Source organism: Micromys minutus (assembly GCF_963924665.1).
Source record: "Micromys minutus genome assembly, chromosome: 15".
NCBI classification, from domain to species: Eukaryota; Metazoa; Chordata; class Mammalia; order Rodentia; family Muridae; genus Micromys; species Micromys minutus.
Window position 1 is genome coordinate 9,300,712 of NC_137984.1, and position 21,153 is coordinate 9,321,864.

The following is a 21,153-nucleotide window of genomic DNA, read 5'->3' on the forward strand; positions in this document are numbered from 1 at the left end:
TTGAGTTTTTGTTATTCCAAATAAATTTGCAGATTGTTCTTTCCAACTCTATGAAGAATTGAATTGGAATTTTGTCAGGGATTTCATTGAATCTGTAGATTGCTTTTGTCAAGATAGCAATTTTAACAGTATCAATCCTGCCAAACCTTGAGCATGGGGGATCTTTTCATCTTCTGAGATCTTCAATTTCTTTCTTCAGAGACTTGAAGTTCTTATCATACAGATCTTTCACTTGTTTGGTTAGAGTCACACTAAGGTATTTTATATTCTTTGGGACTTTTGTGAATGGTATCCTTTCCCTAATTTTTTCTTAGCCTGTTTATCCTTTGAGGAGAGAGCAGCTACTTATTTGTTTGAGATAATTTTATATCCAGCAATGTTGCTGAAGTTCTTTTTCAGGATTAGGATTCCATGGTGAAATTTTTGGGGGTCACTTAGGTATACTATCATATTATCTGCAAATATTGATATTTTGAATTCTTCCTTTCCAATTTGAATCCCTTTAACCTCCTTTTGTTATCTAATTGCTCTGGCTAGGATTTCAAGTACTGTACTGAATTGGGAGGCAGAGAGAGGGCAGCCTTGTCTAGACCTTAGTTAAGTGGGATTGCTCCAAATTTCTTTCCATTTACTTTGATGTTGGCTAATGGTTTGTTGCTTTCACTATGTTTAGTTATGAGCTTTTAATTTCTGATGTCTACAAGAATTTTATCATGATGAGGTGTTGAGTTACTTAAAATTCTTTCTCAGTATCTAATGAGATGCTTGTGTATTTTTTCTTTGAGTTTTTATATAGTGGATTATATTGTTGGATTTTTTAATAATGAACCATCCCTGCATCCCTGGGATGAAGCCTATTTAACATGATAGATGATAATTTTGATGTGTCCTTAGATTCAGTTTATTAGAATTTTATTGAGTAATTTTGCATTGAGATTCATGAAGGAAATTGGTCTGAAAAGTCCTTTCTTTGTTTGGTTTTTGTGTGGTTTAGATATGAGCATAATTGTGGTTTCATAGATGGAATTAGATAGTGTTCTTTTTTTGTGGAATAGGTTGAGTCTTAAGTCTTTTATGAAGGTCTGATAGAATTCTGCCAAAAACAATCTGGTCCTAGGTTTTTTGGGACTGGGAAACTTTTAATGACAGCTTTTATTTCTGAAGTGGTTACGGAACTGTTTTGACGATTTATCTGATCCTGATTAACTCTGGTCCCTGGTATCTGTCTAGAAAATTGTTCTTTTCTGCTAGATTTTCCAGTATTGTTAGGAATAGGCTTTTGTGGTAGGATCTGATGATCTTGAATTTCCTCAGTTTCTGTTGTGATGTCTCCCTTTTCATTTCGGATAGTGTTAATTTGGATACTCTCTCTGTGCCTTCTGCTTAGTATGGTTATCTATGACGTTGATTTTCCCAAAGAACCACCTCCTGACTTTGTTGATTCTTTGTCTATTTCTTTTGGTTTCTACTTGATTAATTTCATCCCTGAGCTTCTCTTGGGTGCATTTGCTTCTTACTACTCTAGAGATTTTAGGTGTGCTGTCAAGCTGCTAGTAATATGCTCTTTCCAGTTTCTTTCTGGAGACAGTCAGAGCTATGAGTTTTGCTCTTAGTACTACCTTCATTGTGTTCAATAAGTTTGTATAGTTGTATCTTCCTTTTCATAAATTCTAAAAAGTCTTTAATATTTTTTATTTCTTCCTTGATAAAGTTATCACAGAGTACAGTATTTTTCAGCTTTTATATGTATATGGGATTTCTGTCGTTTTTGTTGTTATTGAAGACCAGTCTTAAGTCAGTCATGATTATCTGATAGGATGCATCGAATTATTTCAGTCTTCTTGTATTTGTTGAGGCCTGTTTTGTAACTGATTGTTTTGTCAGTATTGGAGAATGTACCAATACTGGAGGTGATGAGAAAAACGTATAGTCTTTTGTTTTATGATGAAATGTTCTAAAAATATCTATTAAAATCGTTTGGTTTATATTTTCTGTTAGTTTCTCAGTGTCCTGGATTACTTTTTGTTTTCATGACCTGTTCATTGATGAGAGTGGTGTGTTGAAGTTTCCCATTATTATTGTGTGACATACTATATGTGCTTTGAGCTTTAGTATGGCTTATTTTATGGATTTCAGGTTTCCCTTTCATTTGGAGCATAGATATTCATAACTGAGAGTTCATCTTGGAGCATTTTTCCTGTGATGAATATGAAGTGTCCTTCCTAATCTTTTTTGTTAACCTTTCTTTGATATTCAATTTTGTTCAATATTAGAATGGCTACTCCAGCTTTTTTTTTTTTAAGACCAATTGCTTGGAAAATTGTTTTCCAGCCTTTTACTATGAAGTAATGTCTGTCTTTGTCACTGAGGTATATCTTCTATATGCAGCAAAATGCTGGCTTTTCATTAGGTAACCTCTCTGTCTGTCTCTTTAGTGAAAAATTGAATCTATTGATGATGAGAGATATTTTCACCCAATAATTGTTGTTTCATTTTTGTTGTTGTTGTTGTTGTTGTTAGAGGTGGAATTTTGTTTGAGTGGCTATCTTCTTTGGGGTTAATAGGAAAAAGATTACTTTTTTGCTTTTTCTGAGATGTAGTTTCCCACCTTCTGTTGGAGTTTTCCATCTATTGTGCTTTGTAGGCCTCAATCTGTGGAAAGTTAGTGGGTAAATTTGTTTTTGTCATAGAATATTATGGTTTCTCCATCTATAGTAATAGAAAATTTTGCAGGATATAGTAGTCTGGGCTGGCATTTGTGTACTCTTAGCATCTGTATGACATCTGCCCAGGATTGTATAGCTTTCATAGTTTCTGTTTGGAAGTCTGGTGTGATTCTGATAGTTATGCCTTTATATGTTACTTGACCTATTTTTCCCTTACTGCTTTTTTGTGCATTTGGTGTTTTTACTATTATGTGACAGGGGGAATTTCTTTTTTGCCTCAAACTATTTGGAGTTCTGTAGGCTTCTTTTATGTTTATGGACAGCTCTTTAATCTAGGGAAGTTTGCTTCTATCCTTTTGTTGAAGATGTTACTGACCTTTAAACTGTGATGCTTCCCTCTCTTCTATACCTACCATCCATAGGTTTGATCTCATTTTGTTCTGAATTTTCTTGATGTTTTGGGTTAGAAGCTTTTTACAATTCTTTTGACTGTTATGTTTTTTTTTTGTTTGTTTTTTTGTGGTATCATCTGACCCTGAGATCTTCTATTGCTTGTATTATGTTGGTGATTCTTGCATCTTTGGCTCCTTACCACTTTCCTAGATTTTATATCTACTGCATTGTAATCCTTCGTGATTTCTTTATTGTTTCTATTTCTATTTTTAGATCATGTATGGTTTTATTTAATTCATCTACGTGTTTGCTAGTGTTTTGCTCTAATTCTCTAAAAGCTTCTTTACCTGTGTTGTCTTGTATTTCTTTAAGGGGGTTATTTATGACCTTCTAAAAGTCTTCTAACATCATTATGAGATGTGATTTTAAATCAGAATCTTGCTTTACCAGTGTGTTGGGGTATTCAGGGATTGATGTGTTGGGGGAACTGAGGTTCTGATGGTGCCAAGTGGCCTTGTTTATGTTTCTTAGGTTCTTGAACTTGCCTCTCACCATCTGATTATTTCTGATGTTAGTTGGTATTGTTTTCTCTGACAGTGGCTTGACCCTACTGTAAGCCTGTATGTCAGTACTACAGGAAGCCCAGTTCTCTCTGCAGGGTCTGGGTATAGAGAATTGTGGCAAAGGGTCAGGCCAGGGCATGTACAGAAATTGGAAGGATCCTGTCCCAGACTGCTCTTCAGTTCCTGTGTCCTGAGGGCTCCAGCCAGGTTCCTCTTGTGCCAGAACTTGGAGCTAGAGCAGAAATGGTAGTCTCAGGTGGGTCATCCCTTCTGGGAGACCATTTGTCTCTCAGCAGGGTCTGACTACAGAGAGCTGTGACACAGGACCAGCTGGATGCAAACAGAAATTGTAAGGGTCATGTCTCAGACTGCTCCTTGTTTCCTATGTCCTGATGACACTGAGAGGGTCCCTTGGAGCAGAAGTGGTGGTCTTACTTGTGCCTTCAGGTGTGTCAGCACTTGTGGGAGACTGTCTCTCTCCCTGCGGGATCTGGTTACCCCATGTCTGTTTTTAATATGTTCTTTGACAATACATTTCTGCATTACAAATTGCATAGAAATGGTTTTAGGATCAAACATCATCTTGTGCAAGTGAAAACCATCTGCTGACATGCTCTGTGCTCTAAGACTATTTATATCTCCTGTTAAATTTTGGTTGTTTTTCCTCTAGAAAAAGTTGAGCACCAAAAGAAATACCAACCATCTATAAAAACAGGTACTTTTTGGTCTTTTTGGCTTACATGTTGTGTTTGCTCACCATGTTTAATAAATCAGACCATAAAAACATGAAAGTAAGCACTTATTGTTTGTTTGTTGGCACTGTTAAGTTTTGGGTTTTGCAATATAGTGTGTTATCTGATAGCAGAGCTATGGTATTAGAGGCAATGGAAAGATTACAAAAGCATGCTACATAATACAGAGATACTAGCAATCTGTATTTGTGTTCATGATGTACAAGTTCTTTCCATAATATTTGGTATTTAGCAAGGATAGAGTTGCTGACATACATCATTCTCATGTATTAGAATACCTTTATATGGTTTTAGAATATTATTCAAAATTAAACATGTTAAATGTGACTCTAAACTTCAGCAAGAATTATATTTCATTATTACTACTATTATTATTATTTCATATTTAAAGGTTATACGTAAATCTGAATAATATTCTTGTCAATAATTTCAGAATATATGGTATATTGGAGGAGGACGAAATGTACTTACAAAGTGAATATTTTCATTATTATTTGGGGGAATTCAACTTGTTAGTGAATATTAATGGATTTTCAGAAAGTACAATGGCTGAAAGATTGCAGATGAAGAGAAAACCAAGACACTCAACACTCTTAAGTTTCACATATGTTCTCTAGGAAACTGTTGAAAAATAGTTTAAAGATTTATGAAATATTCCTCTATTACATGTACTTATTTTTCCAAGTTTAATTCTAAGAGAAAAATAGAAGATATAAATTTAACATGTAGCAAATTTCACTTCTCCTTTTTTTTTTTAGATAAGCCTAAGGCATCTTCAAGTAAGTATATCACTTAGAACTTTAAGGATATGAGCTAATGAGATGGTTCATAGGGTAAATGTACTTGTTACCTAAAACCTTGTTACATGAGTTGAATACCCCTGGACCATTCATAAATGGTAAATCAAATTGAAAAATAGGTTTATTAATATAGAGAGTATTATACTATTATGGAATAACAGGCTTTGATTGACAAGGCTATGTTCTATTTCTTAATTCTTGAGAATTTATGCCTATTGCTATGCTTAAAGAACTATATTACGATATATGAGGAATGCTTAAAATTTTTCTTTACCATGCCTATGTAGCTAACACAATTGTTAAAATTAGAATACCAGTGGAAAACACAAATAATTGCATAGCTGAAGAGGTTAGCAATAAGGGGTGTCCTTCCAGGACACACACACACACACACACACACACACACACAAACATTTTTAAAGAAGCTTGTATCATAGTAGGCTTTCATATGACTCTTCAAATAGATCTTAGGTTTAGCTGCCCATCTCTATATTTTATCCATTATTTTTATTTTACCACCTCTCTATTTAATTCTTCTGTTCCAGGCCCTCTCCATCATTTGTACAAACTATGTACTAGGTTTCCCTCCTCAAAGGATTCTACCATCCACCCTAATCCCGTTCTCAATGTGTGCACTCTATGGTTTTATGGATTCTACTCTCGTAATTCAAGACTTAACAGCTAACAACATATAAAAGAATACATACCATACTTGTCTTTTAGTATCTCAATTACCTCACTTAGAATTTATTCTAGTCCCATCCATTTACCTAAAAATACCACAATTTTTTGACACCTTAATAGTATTCTATTGTGTGACTATATCAAGTTTTCTTCATTTATTCATGTACATATAGGCTGTTTCCAATTTCTGAATCTTAGGAATAAAGCAGCAATAAACATGGATAAGCAACTTTCTCTGTAGTAGGGTGTAGTCTTTTGGGTATAGCTAGCTACATTTTAATGTAATATATTCTCAGCTTTTTTGGGAACTGTCACACTGATTTCAGTAGTGGATATACACATTCGTACTCCTGCCAGCAGTAAATGAGTTTCCCAGTTTCCTATGTCTTCACCAGCATGCGCTATCATTAGTTCTATTGATCTTGGTCATTCTGGCATAAACTATCACTTGATTAATCTTGGCGACCTTTATTAGGTTCCATAAATTTGAGTATGTTAGGTTTTCATACTCTTTCATTCAATTATCAATTGAATTATGCATATATGTTTAATTCAATTGTAACAAGTTTTACATATCTATCTTGAGCAATGTTTCATTCAGTAGTGAGTTGTTTAGTTTCCATGAGTCCATAAACCTCATGTAATTTGCGTTCTGTTGATATCATGTTTTAAGCCATGGATGGCATACAGAATTAAAGATGTTATTTTAATTTTCTTGTATTTGTTGAAGTTTGCTTTATATATGAGTTTGTGGTCAATTTAGGAAAAAAAATCATGTTGAGAACTTCTGGGGAGAAAATATAACCTTTTTTGTACAGGTAAAATGTTCCATAAAATTTTGGGGGTTTTGACATTATTTAACACCAGCATTTCTATGCTCAGGTTTTATTTTCATTTTTTTATGGATGACCTGGCTATCAGCAAGGCTCACATACTGAAGTCACTGAAGATTACTGTGTGAGGGCTCACATGTGATATTAGCTGTCAGAGTGTTTTGTTTATGAACTTATGTGACCATGTGTTTGGTGCATAGATGTTTAGACCTGCAATGTTCTCTTGGTAGATAATATCATTGACAGGTTTGTAGTGTCTTTTCAAATCTCTTTTGATCAGTTTTGGGTTCCCAGGTGGAGAATACTTCCAGGGTTTGGCTACTGACACAAATCGATTGAGTGAGGAGGAATATTGGCTTTGTATCAAGGATCTTGATAATTCAGAGGAAATGGAGACAGAGAGAAACTCATTTTAAATATTTTAAGTACCATGTAGTGATTGCTTCCATAACACTGTTATGACATTTCTTAAAAATGCAGCAATGGCTTCCTCTGAAGAGATCAAGTGCCAACTTTAAACATTAAATATTGCCTTTGCAGTGGAGAAAATTGTTGCCATATTTAGTTTATATTATCACTACTGTTGTAAAAAGTATTGCCAAAATAAAGATTTCAAGTTAAAATAGAATACTTGCTATATGAAAGTACTATTTTATGAAACATTATTGACTTACTATAGTCATTTTTACAAAATATTTTACTTTTTCTAAAAACTTAGAAGTAGCTCCCAGAATTTTGTAGATTGATTACTATATATATATTTAAAAATTAATATTTTAAGAGGTATGTTTTTATAGTTTAAGAAGTTTATTTTTCATAAATATTGATCTTTTCATATAAGTTCTAAGGGTGGGAAAACTTACTGAATAGCATTTAGAATATTATTAGTCTGAGAATTAACTGCAGAAGACAAAAAACAGAAACTGATTAAGCAATTTTCCAGCTAAAGGTAAATGTCATTTTATATCTCTAGGAACTAAGTCAGTGGCTGCTATAGTTTTCACTGACTTTTATAAATCCCCAGTCATTGCCTTTGGCAAAGAATCTTATATATAGTGCTTTAATGAAATTCAATGAATAATTCATGCATCTAAGAGATCAAGTTAAATATTGTTACAGCAGAGTTTTATGGTTTATATTGTAATTTATGTTATATTGTAATTTATCTGCAAGGTATTGAATGGTTTCAATTACTTCATACCATAAATCCATGTTTATAGTAGATGTCTCATCACAGTTTATAAGTACCAATTATTAGAATATTTTATTGCCATTTTGAGCATTTTGTCTATTGTGATTTAATAAGGATACCTGAAAATAACATTTAATGATCTACTGAAGGAAATATTATTGTCTTCTATCTTTCTTTTTTTTAACATTTTTTTTTTTCTTCTGAAGAGGGAACACCAGAAGTCACAGACTCAGGTAAATATGTTGTCTCTGGCATAAATACTGAATTGTGGAAAACAATTTTAACCTGTGTTTTTATGTAAGTATATAGCAATGGCCAGCATACAGTTGACAAATATTCAAATCCTCAGTGTCCTCATAGACAGATAAGTACAAGTCTTCCCAAAACCAAAGTAAGAGTGAGTGAAATACATACCTCACATTTCCTGTCATATTTAGTTGGCCTTGTTGTTTCTCTGTCTTATCTATATACATACTAAAAAAATCCATCAATTAAAATCCCGACTTGCTAAGCTATCTCCACAGTCTATTGGTCCATGAAATGTATTATTTCTTTCACGTTTGAGAAACTACTACATAATGTCACATCCTACTTATCCAGTGACAATGAAAATTTAGATTTTTTTCTGTTTTTATTTTGAATTGTTCTTAATATCATAGTCTTATTCTTCAAACTAAATATGAAAAAAGGCAAGGACATTATACATACAGGTAGCTAAATATAATCAGCACACTCATCATATGCAGCATGTCCTTTTGTACCTCAGTGTGGCTTAGCCATGGTCGTCTCAGCTTCAGTGTACAAGAGCAAAAGAGAACATATGTCTCATATGCTGATTATATCATTTTTTTCTCCCTAGGGAAGAAGAAAATTGAAATAACTGAAAAGGAAAGTAAAGGTAAGCATAGTAAATGCATGTATGCCTTATGGAAAATAACCAAAAGAATAAAACAATTTATTAAAATACAGATGCTAACATTATAGCATATATCAGTTTCAGTTCAATATTTACTACTACAGGCTTCAAATTGTTACCGTTAAGTATCAAGGTAATAGAAATTTATAACCTGAAGCAAACTATAACTATTACTGATAAATGAATTTCATACATATGACTATTGAATTGTAGGCATTGATGGCACAGAATACATTACCAAATTTGAGATGTATGAAAAGAAGCATTTGAAAATATGCATGTTTAAGAAATTACATTGATTCGCAGAAGTCACTGGTGAATATGTACTTATGGCATTGTGAAGAGATTAATGAATGGAAGATGAGTTGTTGAAATTGAGCATTTATTTATTTTGCTACTGGTGAACAATCTGTAAAATATCTGACAGTGTTTCTTTCTCTTTAAAATGAGGTTTACAATAGTAAGCTGTCTACTATCATACATTTGTAGTTGGTTTTATGTAATATTTTGAAAAACTTACAGAGGCCTTAATTATGTAAGAAAACACGCTAGACCAGAAAGAAAGCACAGTTATTACTATGACTTATAATAATAATAGTGATGATAATATTAATAATAATATGTTTATTCATTCAAATCAAGGTGACCTGTATACCATGCTTACTAACCCTCAAAATCACTGTGATTTCTTATAATAGTAAAGCAATCCTTCTATTACCATATATTTTTGTTAGCTATTAATGCAATATATAACTAAATAAAAATTACTTTAGGAAACTATTTATAACATTGCAATTATTCTATGTTATGTTTAAAGTGAGGCAATTATTTAATGCAAAGTTATTTTAAAGTTTCATATTTTAATATTTTTTAATAAACAGTTCCAGCAAGACAAGAAAATCTTCAGTTGCACAATGTGACTAAAGGTAAATTTATACTATGTGAATATTCATAGTCTCTGTTGCTATCAGTATTAACACAAATATTTTTTACAAAGAGGCTTTGTAAATATGCCTTTATGCTAATACATTAGAGAGATACAAAGACAAAAAATATAGTAGAAAGATAATGCTTCAACAAAATATTAAGACATATGGAAAAAATATTATTTATGATTTCATGGAGTATAATATTTTATTCAAGCCAGAAAAATAAAATTTTCTATTACAAAGAAAACAGTACCTGAATGACTTGTATTCCTGAAATATTTTAAAATAATTTCAATTGAGATTTATTTTATTTTTGAGTTAAGAAAATTATTATTAGGTGATTGTGCATATGTTTTATTTATAAATTGAATTTTGGAACCAATTTAAACTAGCAATAAACTTCTAATTCCAGCATGCAAATGGAAGATTTTTGCCCTTAAAATATTAAATAATCACACAGTAAGGGTGACGTAATTTAAGACCAGCTCAACTAAGATGGTGGAGAAGCAAAACCAAAGCCAATTATTTTACTGTGTAATAAGTATATAAATCCTCTTTGAGAGAAAAGCTAAGTCTGTTTTCCAAAGATTCTCATTGTTGCTTATTGTAGCATGTAGGATGATGTCATTATACAAAAGGCAGGTCCAATTTAACATTGGATGATAAGGAAGGGTAGGCAGGGAAAAGGTAGAAAGGAGAGAGGAGGAGAAGAGGGATGGAGGAGGAGGCAACATGGAAGCACATGTGGATGTTTCTCTTGACACATTTCTATATGGATGAGGTTTTTATGAATATTTTACAAAGGATGGAGCTCTACAGGATCATTTGACTTATCTAGGTAGACAACTTATATCATACTAATTGGATCAGAGTATTTTGGTGTATTATTTGATGTGTGCCTTAATTGAGTTCACAGATGGTATAGTGGTAGGACTCACAAAGCCTGCCATAGAGTTGGGATGTGCATGTGTGCAAGGCTTGACAACAACCCACCAAGAGAAAGTGAATGAAAACAACATACCAGGGCAGTTGTGGACCACCCAGGGCAGAAGCAGGTAGGGTGGGTGGAGTGAACCTGTTGGGAAGAGAACCAAGTGAAGAGGGCAGTGGATCATGTCATAGCATCCAGGCACCTGGCTCTACACTGAAGCAGCTTCCTTGGAGTTAGACTGTAGGGCCAACAGAGCAGAAAACTTTTTAATATTTACAGCAACAGTAGCATCTATTGTCAAAAGGTAGCATATACATAGTGCCATGTACTTATTAATATCTGAAACAGTACCATAGCATTCAGTGTAGAAGAATTGTTAATTCCAAAAGCATAGCACCATGTCACAGTAAGTAGAAAAAATATAATATTCACTTTATCTTGATCTGAAAATTGTTCTTCTCTGGGCATTTTCTTCTTTATGACAGTAAATTTAAAGGAAAAGAATTATAAGTTAAAAATTTTAAGTTACTTAATTTTATGATTTTTCTGTTGAAGGCATTTAGCTACAATAATCCTGAAAACAACAGTCTCCTAGCTCAAAATATTTTCAATAAAATTGGACTTTTATATGTTTGGAGTTCTTAATTCTTCAGTGTAAACTATATAGATCTCACGTATATCAGTATAATAAAAATTCTGTTAAAATTTTTATTTTGAAATCCAAACATTTAAACTTAATAAATTGTGGTACACAAGAAATGTTCTTGATCTCCTTTTCTAAGAATATAACCTATCTTGCTGCATTTTGAATAATCATTTCACTCTGCATTTTATGTTAAAAACAGTGAATGAGACGTTCTACTTCAAACAGTCATCACTTCTTGAAGTGAAAAAAAAAATCAGTTTCTGTTATGTGCCTGTCTCTGTACCAATACCATGCAGATTTTATCAAGATTTCTCTGTAATACAGCTTGTGATCAGGGATAGTTACTCCCCCAGAAGTTCTTTTATTGTTGAGTATAGTTTTTACTATCCTGGGTGCTTTTTATTTTTTTGGATTTTTTTTAAAGATTTGATACTCTGCATTAAGGACTTACTAGTTACAATGAGAAAAAAATTACATGTAAAATAGGATGTAACCCGGAATTAGTCAACGTTTTCTTGGTGTGTAAGGATTGAGCATAATGTTTTATGTTTGTTTGTTTTGTTTTGTTTTGTTTTTTCTTGAGCTTCACACAGTCTGTGAGTTGTTTCTGGGGCAGTCCAAGCCTCTGGGGTTAGCATCCCACTATCAGTGACTGCATATTATATCTGATCTTTTGTGACTGGGTTATCACACTCAGGATGATATTCTCTAGATGCAACCATTTTCTTTTTTTTTCTAGATATAGAGGTTTTTTAATATGTGGGTTGTGACCCCTGAGTGTTTGAACAACCTAAGATCACTAGAAGACATGGATAGTTACATTGCAATTCATAACTAGAAACAATACAGTTATGAAGTAGTGATGGAAATAATTTTTTAACAACTTTATTTTACAAAACAAAGATAAATGTACAGATTTTAAGAATTTTTTGCATAAAATTATAAAATAAATTTTTTTCAGTACTTTTTTTAAAGGATTGATAGTGTGATGAAGTTCCCACCAGTAACAATTAGCATAAAGTACATGTAAAACAAGATGCAACCTGGAAATAGTCAAAGTTTTCTGGGTGTGTACAGATTTTTTTTTTTTTTTTTTTTACAATGAGCAGACAGTACATGTAATACAGGGTACAACCCAGAATTTGTCAATGTGTTCTTGGTGGGTAAGGACTGAGCATGACTATTTTTTTTTTTGTTTTGTCTTATTTTCTTTCTTTCTTGAACTTCATACAGTCTGTGAGTTGTTTCTGGGGCAGTGCAAGATTCTGGGGTTAGCATCCCACTATCAGTGACTGCATATTATGTCTGTTCTTTTGTGACTGGGTTATCTCACTCAGAATGATATTCTCTAGATGCAACCATTTTAATAAGAATTTGGTTAAGTCATTTTTTCTGGTGGCTGAGTAGTATTCCATTGTGTATATGTACCACAATTTTTGTATCCATTCATCTTCTGAAGGACATCTGGGTTTTTTCCAGCTTCTGGCTACTATAAATAGAGCTGCTATAACATTGTGGTGCATATATCTTTGTTGTGTATTAAAGTGTCTCTGGGGTATATACCCAGAAGTGGAGTAGCTGGGTCTTCAGGTAGTACTATATACAATTTTCTGAGGTATCACCAGACTGATTTCCAGAGTGGTTGTATTAGTTTGCAACCCCACCAAAGGTGGAGAAGTGTTCCTCTTTCTCCACAACCTCGCCAGCATCTGCTGTCTTTCCAGTTTTGGATCTTGGTCAATCTGACTGGTGTGAGGTGGAATCTCAGGGTTGTTTTGATTTGCATTTCCCTGATGGCTAAGGATGTCGAGCACTTCCTCAGATATTAATCAGCCATTCGTTATTCCTCAACTGAGAATGTTTTGTTTAGCTCTGTACCCCATTTTTAATAGGGTTATTTGATTCTCTGGTGTCTAGCTTTTTGAGTTCTTTGTATACCTTGGATATTAGGCCTCTATCTGATGTGGAGTTGATAAAGATCGTTTCCCATTCTGTTGATTGCCATTTTGTTTTCTTGACAATGTCCTTAGCCTTACAGAAACTTTTCAATCTCATTAAGTCCCATTTGTTAATCTTTGACCTTAGAGCTTGAGCCATTGGTGTTTTGTTCAGGAAATTTTCTCCTGTGCCTATGTGTTCTAAGGTTTTCCCTACTTTCTCATCTAATAGGTTCAGTGTATCTGGTTTAATGTGGAGATCTTTGATCCACTTACGCTTGAGATTTGAACAAAGAGATAAGAAAGGGTTTATTTTCATTCTTTTGCATGCTGAGTGCCAGTTGGACCAGCACCATTTGTTGAATAGGCTGTCTTTTTCCATTGAATATTTACGGCTCCTTTGTCAAAAATCAGGTGACCATATACTTGAGGGCTCATTTCTGGATCTTCTATTCTATTCCATTGATCCACATGCCTATTTCTGTACCAGTACCATGCAGTTTTCAGCAAAATTGCCTTGTAATATAGCTTGAGGTCAGGGATAGTGATTCCCGCAGATGTGTTCTTATTCTTGAGGATGGATTTCACTATTCTAGGTCCTTTGTTGTTCCATATGAAATTGCACATTGATCTTTACAAATAAAAGAAGAACTGGGTTGGAATTGAGATGGGGAATGCATTGAATCTGTAGATTTCTTTTGGTAGGATGGCCATTTTTAAAATGTTGATCTTTCCAATCCATGAGCATGGGGGATCTTCCCATTTTCTGAGATCCTCCTCAATTTCTTTCTTTAGAGGTTTGAAGTTCTTGTCTTACAGGTCCTTCACTTGCTTAGTTAGAGTCAGAGAAAGGTACTTCAAATTTTTTGTGAAGAGTGTGAAGGGTACGTTTTCCCTAATTTCTTTCTCCACATGTTTGTCCTTTGAGTACAGGAAGGCTACTGATTTGTTTGAGTTAATTTTGTATCCAGCCACTTTGCTGAACTTGTTTATCAGTTGTAGGAGTTCTCTGGTGGAATTTTTGGGGTCACTTAAGTACACTATCCTGTCATCGAAAAAGAGTGATGTTTTTATCTCTTCCTTTCCGATTTGTATCCCATTGATCTCCTTTTGCTGTCTAATTGCTCCAGCCAGTACTTCCAATAGGTAGGGGGAGAGTAGGCAGCCTTGTTGAGTCCCTGATTTTAGTGGGATTGCTTCAAGTTTCCCACCGTTAAGTTTGATGTTCGCTGTTGATTTGCTGTATATTGCTTTTATTATGTTTATGTATGGACCTTGGATTCATGTTCTTTCCAGGAATTTTAACATGAAGGGGTGTTGGATTTTGTCAATTGCTTTCTCAGCATCTAGTGAGATGACCATGTGATTTTGTTCTTTGAGTTTGTTTATATGGTGGATTACGTTGATGGATTTCCTTATATTAAACCATTCCTGAATCCCAGGGATGAAGCCTACTTGGTCATGATGAATGATCATTTTGATGTGTTCTTGGATTCGGTTTGCAAGGATTTTGTTGAGTATTTTTGCGTCCATGTTCATAAGTTCTCTTTCCTTGTAGGGTCTTTGTGTGGTTCAGGTATGAGGGTTATTGTAGCCTCAAAAAATGAGTTAGGTAGTATTGATCTGATTCTATCTTTGGGTGTTATATCCGCAATAAATGTCTGATAAAATTCTGCACTGCACCCGTCTTGACCTGGGCTTTTTTTGGTTTGGAGGCTTTTGATGACTTATTCTATTTCTTTAGGTGTTATAGGGTTATTTAGATGGGTTACTTGGTCCTGGTTTAAGTTTAGGATCTTGTATCTGTCTAGGAATTGGTCCATTTCCTCCAGATTTTCCAGTTTTGTGGAGTATAAGATTTGTAGTAGGATCTGATGCTTTCTTGAATTTCCTCAGTTTCAGTTGTTATGTCTCCACTTTCCTTTCTGATTTTGTTAATTTGGATACTCTCTCTTTGCCCTCTAGTTAGTCTGGCTAGGGGTTTATCAATGTTGTTGATTTTCTCAAAGAACCAACTCTTGGTTTTGTTGATTTTTTCAATGGTTCTTTTTGTTTCTATTTGGTCTATTTCTGCCCTAATTTTGATTATTTTTTGCCGTCTACTCTTCTTGGGTATATCTGCTTTTTTTTGTTCTAGGGCTTTTAGCTGTGCTATGACGTTGCTCATGTAAGCTCTCCAGTTTCTTTTTGGAAGCACTTAGGGCTATGAGTTTTCCTCTCAGTACTGCTTTAATTCGCATCCCATAGGTTTCGGTATGTTGTGTTTTCGTTTTTGTTGAATTCTAGAAAATCCTTAATTTCTTTCTCTATTTCTTCTTTGACCCTGTTATCGTTTAACAGAGTGTTGTTTAGTTTCAATGTGTATGTGGGCTTTTTGTTGTCTTTGTTGTTGTTAAAGACCAGCCGTAGACCATGGTGATCTTTGAGGATGCATGGGAGTATTTCAATATTCTTATATCGATTGAGGCTCATTCTGTGTCCAATTATGTGGTCAATTTTTGAGAAGGTGCCATGGGGTGGTGAGAAGAAGGTGTATTCTCTTACTTTAGGATGATATGTTCTGTATATATCTATTAATTCTAGTTGGTTCAAAGTTTCTGCTAGTTTTGCAGTGTCCTTGTTCAGTTTCTGTTTCCATGATCTGTCCATTGGTAAGAGTGGGGTATTAAAGTCTCCCACTATTATTGTGTGGGGTGAAATGTATTTTTTGAGCTTTAGTAGGGTTTCTTTTATGAATGTGGGTGCTTTTTTATTTGGAGCATATATGTTAAGGATTGAGAGTTCCTCCTGACAGATTTCCCCAGTAATGTGTAAAAAGTGTCCTTCCTTATCTTTTTTGATAACTTTTGGTTGAAAATTTACTTTATTCCATATTAGAATAGCCATTCCAGCTTGCTTCTTGGGGTTGTTTGCTTGGGAGTTTTTTTCCCACCCTTTTACTCTGAGATAGTGTCTGTCTTTGTCTCTGAGATGAGTTTCCAGTATGCAGCAAAAGGCTGGATTTTGTTTATGTATCCAGTCTGATAGCCTAAGTCTCTTTATTGGGGAGTTGAGTCCATTTATGTTAATAGATATCAAGGAATAGTTGTTTGTGTTTCCTGGTATTATTGCTTTTGTGGGTTGAGTTGTGTCTGTGTCTTTTTCTTCTTTTAGTTTTTTTGTTTAGGAGTTTTCTTGTTTTTACTAGGCTGTATTTTCCCTCATTGTATTGGGTTTTCTACTTATAATTCATTGTAGTGCTCGGTTTGTGGTCAGATATTGTGTAAATTTTAATTTGTCTTGAAATATCTTCATCTCTCCATCTATGGTGATTGATAGTTTTGCTGGGTATAGGAGCTTGGGCTGGCACTTTTGCTCTCTTAGGGTGTGCATGATGTCTGTCCAGGCTCTTCTAGCTTTCATAGTCTCTGTTGAGAAAGCGGGTGTGATTGTGATTGGCCTGCCTTTATATGTTACCTGACCTTTTTCCCTTACTGGTTTTAGTATTCTTTCTTTGCTTTGGGCACTTGGTGTTTTGACTATTAAGTGTAGGGAGGTATTTATTTTCTGGTCCAACCTATTTGGATTTCTGAAGGCTTCTTTTATGCTTGTGGTCATATCATTCTTGAGGGTAGGGTAGTTTTCTTCTACAATTTTGTTGAAGATATTTACTGTGCCTCTTAGTTGATACTCTTTTCCCTCTTCTATTCCTATTATCCTTAGGTTCGTCTCATTGTGTCCTGGATTTCCTGGACATTTTGGTTTAGGAGCTTTTTTTTTTTTTTTTTTTTTTTTTTTTTTTTTTTTTGCATCTTCTCTGGCTGTTTTGTCTATGTTTACAATGTTGTCTTCTGCCCCCGAGATTCTCTCCTCCATCTCTTGTAATCTCTTGGAAATTCTTGCTTCTGTGACTCCTGAATTCTTTTTTAGGTGTTCTACCTCTAGGGTTATCTCTTTTACTGTTTTCTTTATTGTGTCAATTTCCGTTTTAAATTCCCTCTTCCATTCCTTCATCTCGTTGTTTCTGCTTTCCTCTTGTTCTTTGAGTTCTTTGAGTGTTTTTCTTGTTTCCTCTTTAAAAGCTTCTGAATCTTTTTCCTTTTCTCCCGTTCTTGTTTAAGTATCTCTATCAGCATCTTGAGGTATGGTTTCAGGTCTTCGTCTTCTTTTTCTGGAGTGTTTGGCATTCCAATGTTTGCTGTTATGGGAGAGCTGGGTTCTGGTGTTGCCAGGTTGTCTTGGCTTCCTTGGGATATGCTCTTTCGCTTTCCTCTTGCCACTTTGTTGTTAGTGATATGTTCTCACCTTTCTCTTGTATCTGGTCTGTGTCCCTGGATCTACACTGCCCCTGTTTCTTTCTTTCTTTTTTTTTTTTTTTGGTTATTCCAAATGATCTTGCAGATTGCTTCTTTCAACTCTATGAAGAATTTAGTTGGAATATTGGTTGGGATTTCATTAGATCTCTAGATAGCTTTTGTCCAGCTGGCTATTTTTACTATGTTGTTACTGCCAATTCATAAACATGTGAGATTTATGGTGGAACATGTATCCTTGTTAGATGTTGGAGCTCCTTTTGAGTATATGCCCAGAAGTGATGTAGCTGGATCCTCATGTAGTACTATGACCAATTTTCTGAGGAACCACTAGAGTGATTTCCAGAGAGGTTGTACCAGCTTGCAATCACATCAATAGACTGGTGTTCCTCTTTCTCTACATCCTCACCAACATCTACTGTCATCTGAGGTTTTGATCTTAACCATTCTGAATGGTGTGAGGTGAGATCTCAGGGTTGATTTTATCTGAATTTTCCTGATGACTAAGGATTTTGAACATTTTTTAGGTGCTTCTTAGCCATTTGATATTCTTCAGTTAAGAATTTCTTGTTTAGTTCTGTCCCCCACTTTTAATAGGGTTAATAAATAAAAATGTATTATTTGAAATTAAATCAATAATTTTTTTAAACGACTTTATTTTGCAAAACAAAGATAAATGTAAAGATTTTAAACATTTTTTGCTTAAAATTATACATTTTTGTCAGTACTGTTTTTTCAGACATTAAAATAAATTTTACATAAAACCATGTGAATATGTTTTTTAGTCAGTACTTGACTTTTTTCAAGGGCTTGACAGTATGCATTGAAAACGTACTAGTTGCAATAAGCGTAAAGTACATGCAAAACAAAACGCAACATGGAAATAGTCAAAGTCTTCTTGTTTTGTGAATATATGTATATTTTTTGTTTTCTTTTATTCTTGGACTTCATACAGTCTGTGAGTTGTTTCTGAGGGAGTGCAAGCCTCTGGGGTTAGCATCCCACTATCAGTGACTGCATATTATATCTGTTCTTTTGTGACTGGGTTATCTCACTCAGGATGATCTTCTCTAGATGCAGCCATTTTCTTAAGAATTTGGTTAAGTCATTGTTTCTGGTGGCTGAGTAGTATTCCATTGTGTATATGTACCACAATTTTTGTATCCATTCGTCTTCTGAAGAACATCTGGGTTCCTTCCAGCTTCTGGCTATTATAAATAGAGCCACTATGAACATTGTGGTGCATATATCTTTGTTGTGTATTAAAGTGTCTCTGGGGTATATGCCCAGAAGTGGAATAGCTGGGTCTTCAGGTAGTACTATATCCAATTTTCTGAGGTATCGCCAGACAGATTTCCAGAGTGGTTGTATTAGCTTGCAACCCCACCAACAGTGGAGAAGTGTTCCTATTTCTCCGCAGCCTCGCCAGCATCTGCTGTCATCTGAGTTTTGGATCTTGGCCAATCTGACTGGTGTGAGGTGGAATCTTAGGGTTGTTTTGATTTGCATTTCCCTGATGGCTAAGGATGTCGAGCACTTCCTCAGATGTTTTTCGGCCATTCGGTGTTCCTCAACTGAAAATGATTTGTTTAGCTCTGTACCCCATTTTTTAATAGGGTTATTTGATTCTCTGGTGTCTAGCTTTTTGAGTTCCTTGTACACCTTGGATATTAGGCCTCTATCTGATGTGGTGTTGGTAAAGATCTTTTCCCATTCTGTTGGTTGCCGTTTTGTTTTCTTGACGATGTCCTTAGCCTTACAGAAACTTTGCAATCTCATTAAGTCCCATTTGTTAATCTTTGACCTTAGAACTTGAGCCATTGGTGTTTTGTTCAGGAAATTTTCTCCTGTGCCTATGTGTTCTAAGGTTTTCCCTACTTTCTCATCTAATAGTTCCAGTGTATCTGGTTTAATGTGGAGATCTTTAATCCACTTACACTTGAGCTTTGTACAAGGAGATAAGAACGTGTCTATTTTCATTCTTTTGCATGTTGAGTGCCAGTTGGACCAGCACCATTTGTTGAATAGGCTGTCCTTTTTCCATTGAATGTTTACTGCTCCTTTGTCAAAAATCAGGTGACCATATACATGAGGGCTCATTTCTGGATCTTCTATTCTATTCCATTGATCTACTTGCCTATTTCTGTACCAGTACCATGCAGTTTTCATCACAATTGCCTTGTAATATAGCTGGAGGTCAGGGATAGTGATTCCCGCAGATGTTTTTTAGTTGTTGAGGATGGATTTTGCTATTCTAGGTCTTTTGTTATTCCATATGAAATTGCACATTGATCTTTCCAATTCCATGAAGAACTGGGTTGGAATTTTGATGGGGATTGCATTGAATCTGTAGATTGCTTTTGGTAGGATGGCCATTTTTAAGATGTTGATCTTTCCAATCCATGAGCATGGGAGATCTTTCCATTTTCTGAGAGCCTCCTCAATTTCTTTCTTTAGAGGTTTGAAGTTCTTGTCATACAGTTCCTTCATTTCCTTAGTTAGAGTCACACCAAGGTATTTCATAGTTTTTGTAACTATTGTGAAGGGTACCTTTTCCCTAATTTCTTTCTCCACATGTTTGTCCTTTGAGTATAGGAAGGCTACTGATTTGTTTGAGTTAATTTTGTATCCGGCCACTTTGCTGAACTTGTTTATCAGCTGTAGGAGTTCTCTGGTGGAATTTTTGGGGTCACTCAAGTACACTATCATGTCATCGGCAAAGAGTGATGTTTTTATCTCTTCCTTTCCGATTTGTATCCCCTTGATCTCCTTTTGCTGTCTAATTGCTCCAGCCAGGACTTCCAGTACTATGTTGAATAGGTAGGGAGAGAGTGGGCAGCCTTGTCGAGTCCCTGATTTTAGTGGGCTTTCTTCAAGTTTCTCGCCATTAAGTTTGATGTTGGCTGTTGGTTTGCTGTATATTGCTTTTATTATGTTTAAATTTGGGCCTTGGATTCCTGTTCTTTCCAGGACTTTTAACATGAAGGGGTGTTGGATTTTGTCGAATGCCTTCTCAGCGTCTAGTGAGATGACCATGTGATTTTGGTCTTTAAGTTTGTTTATATGGTGGATTACATTGATGGATTTCCTCATGTTAAACCATCCCTGCATCCCAGGGATGAAGCCTACTTGGTCATGATGAATGATGGTTTTGATGTGTTCTTGGATTCGGTTTGCAAGGATTTTGTTGAGTATTTTTGCATCAATGTTCATAAGTGAGATTGGTCTGAAGTTCTCTTTCCTTGTAGGGTTTTTGTGTGGCTTAGGTACGAGGGTTATTGTAGCCTCAAAAAATGAGTTGGGTAATATTCCATCTGATTCTATCTTTTGGAATAGTTTGGCGAATATTGGTGTTATATCCCCAATAAATGTCTGATAAAATTCTGCACTGAACCCGTCTGGACCTGTTCTAAATCAATAATTTTATGTATGTCTTTACAATAAAATATTTTAATGTCTTTAACAATCCAGACTAATTCTCTCTCTAAGGAGAATTTAATTCACGATTGAATGAATATATATATTATATATTTCAAATAAAAGTTTTACTACTGAATATTCAGCATGTAAATTTTAACAACAACTGAGTCACACAAAAATGAGTAGTTTTTAAGTTTTT

The 21,153-nt window shown here is 34.6% G+C and overlaps 1 protein-coding gene across 6 annotated transcripts in view; it reads left to right on the top strand.

The window, feature by feature from the left end:
* Positions 1-21,153, top strand: part of TRDN (triadin) — a 357,916-nt gene that overhangs the window by 319,433 nt on the left and 17,330 nt on the right. For all 6 annotated transcript variants that reach the window (XM_080929343.1, XM_080929344.1, XM_080929341.1 and 3 more), the window contains exons 28-32: positions 4,293-4,337; positions 5,133-5,153; positions 8,090-8,116; positions 8,743-8,781; positions 9,681-9,725. In XM_080929343.1, coding sequence (XP_080785469.1) covers positions 4,293-4,337; positions 5,133-5,153; positions 8,090-8,116; positions 8,743-8,781; positions 9,681-9,725 — 177 coding nt within the window. The remainder of the gene's footprint in view (positions 1-4,292; positions 4,338-5,132; positions 5,154-8,089; positions 8,117-8,742; positions 8,782-9,680; positions 9,726-21,153) is intronic.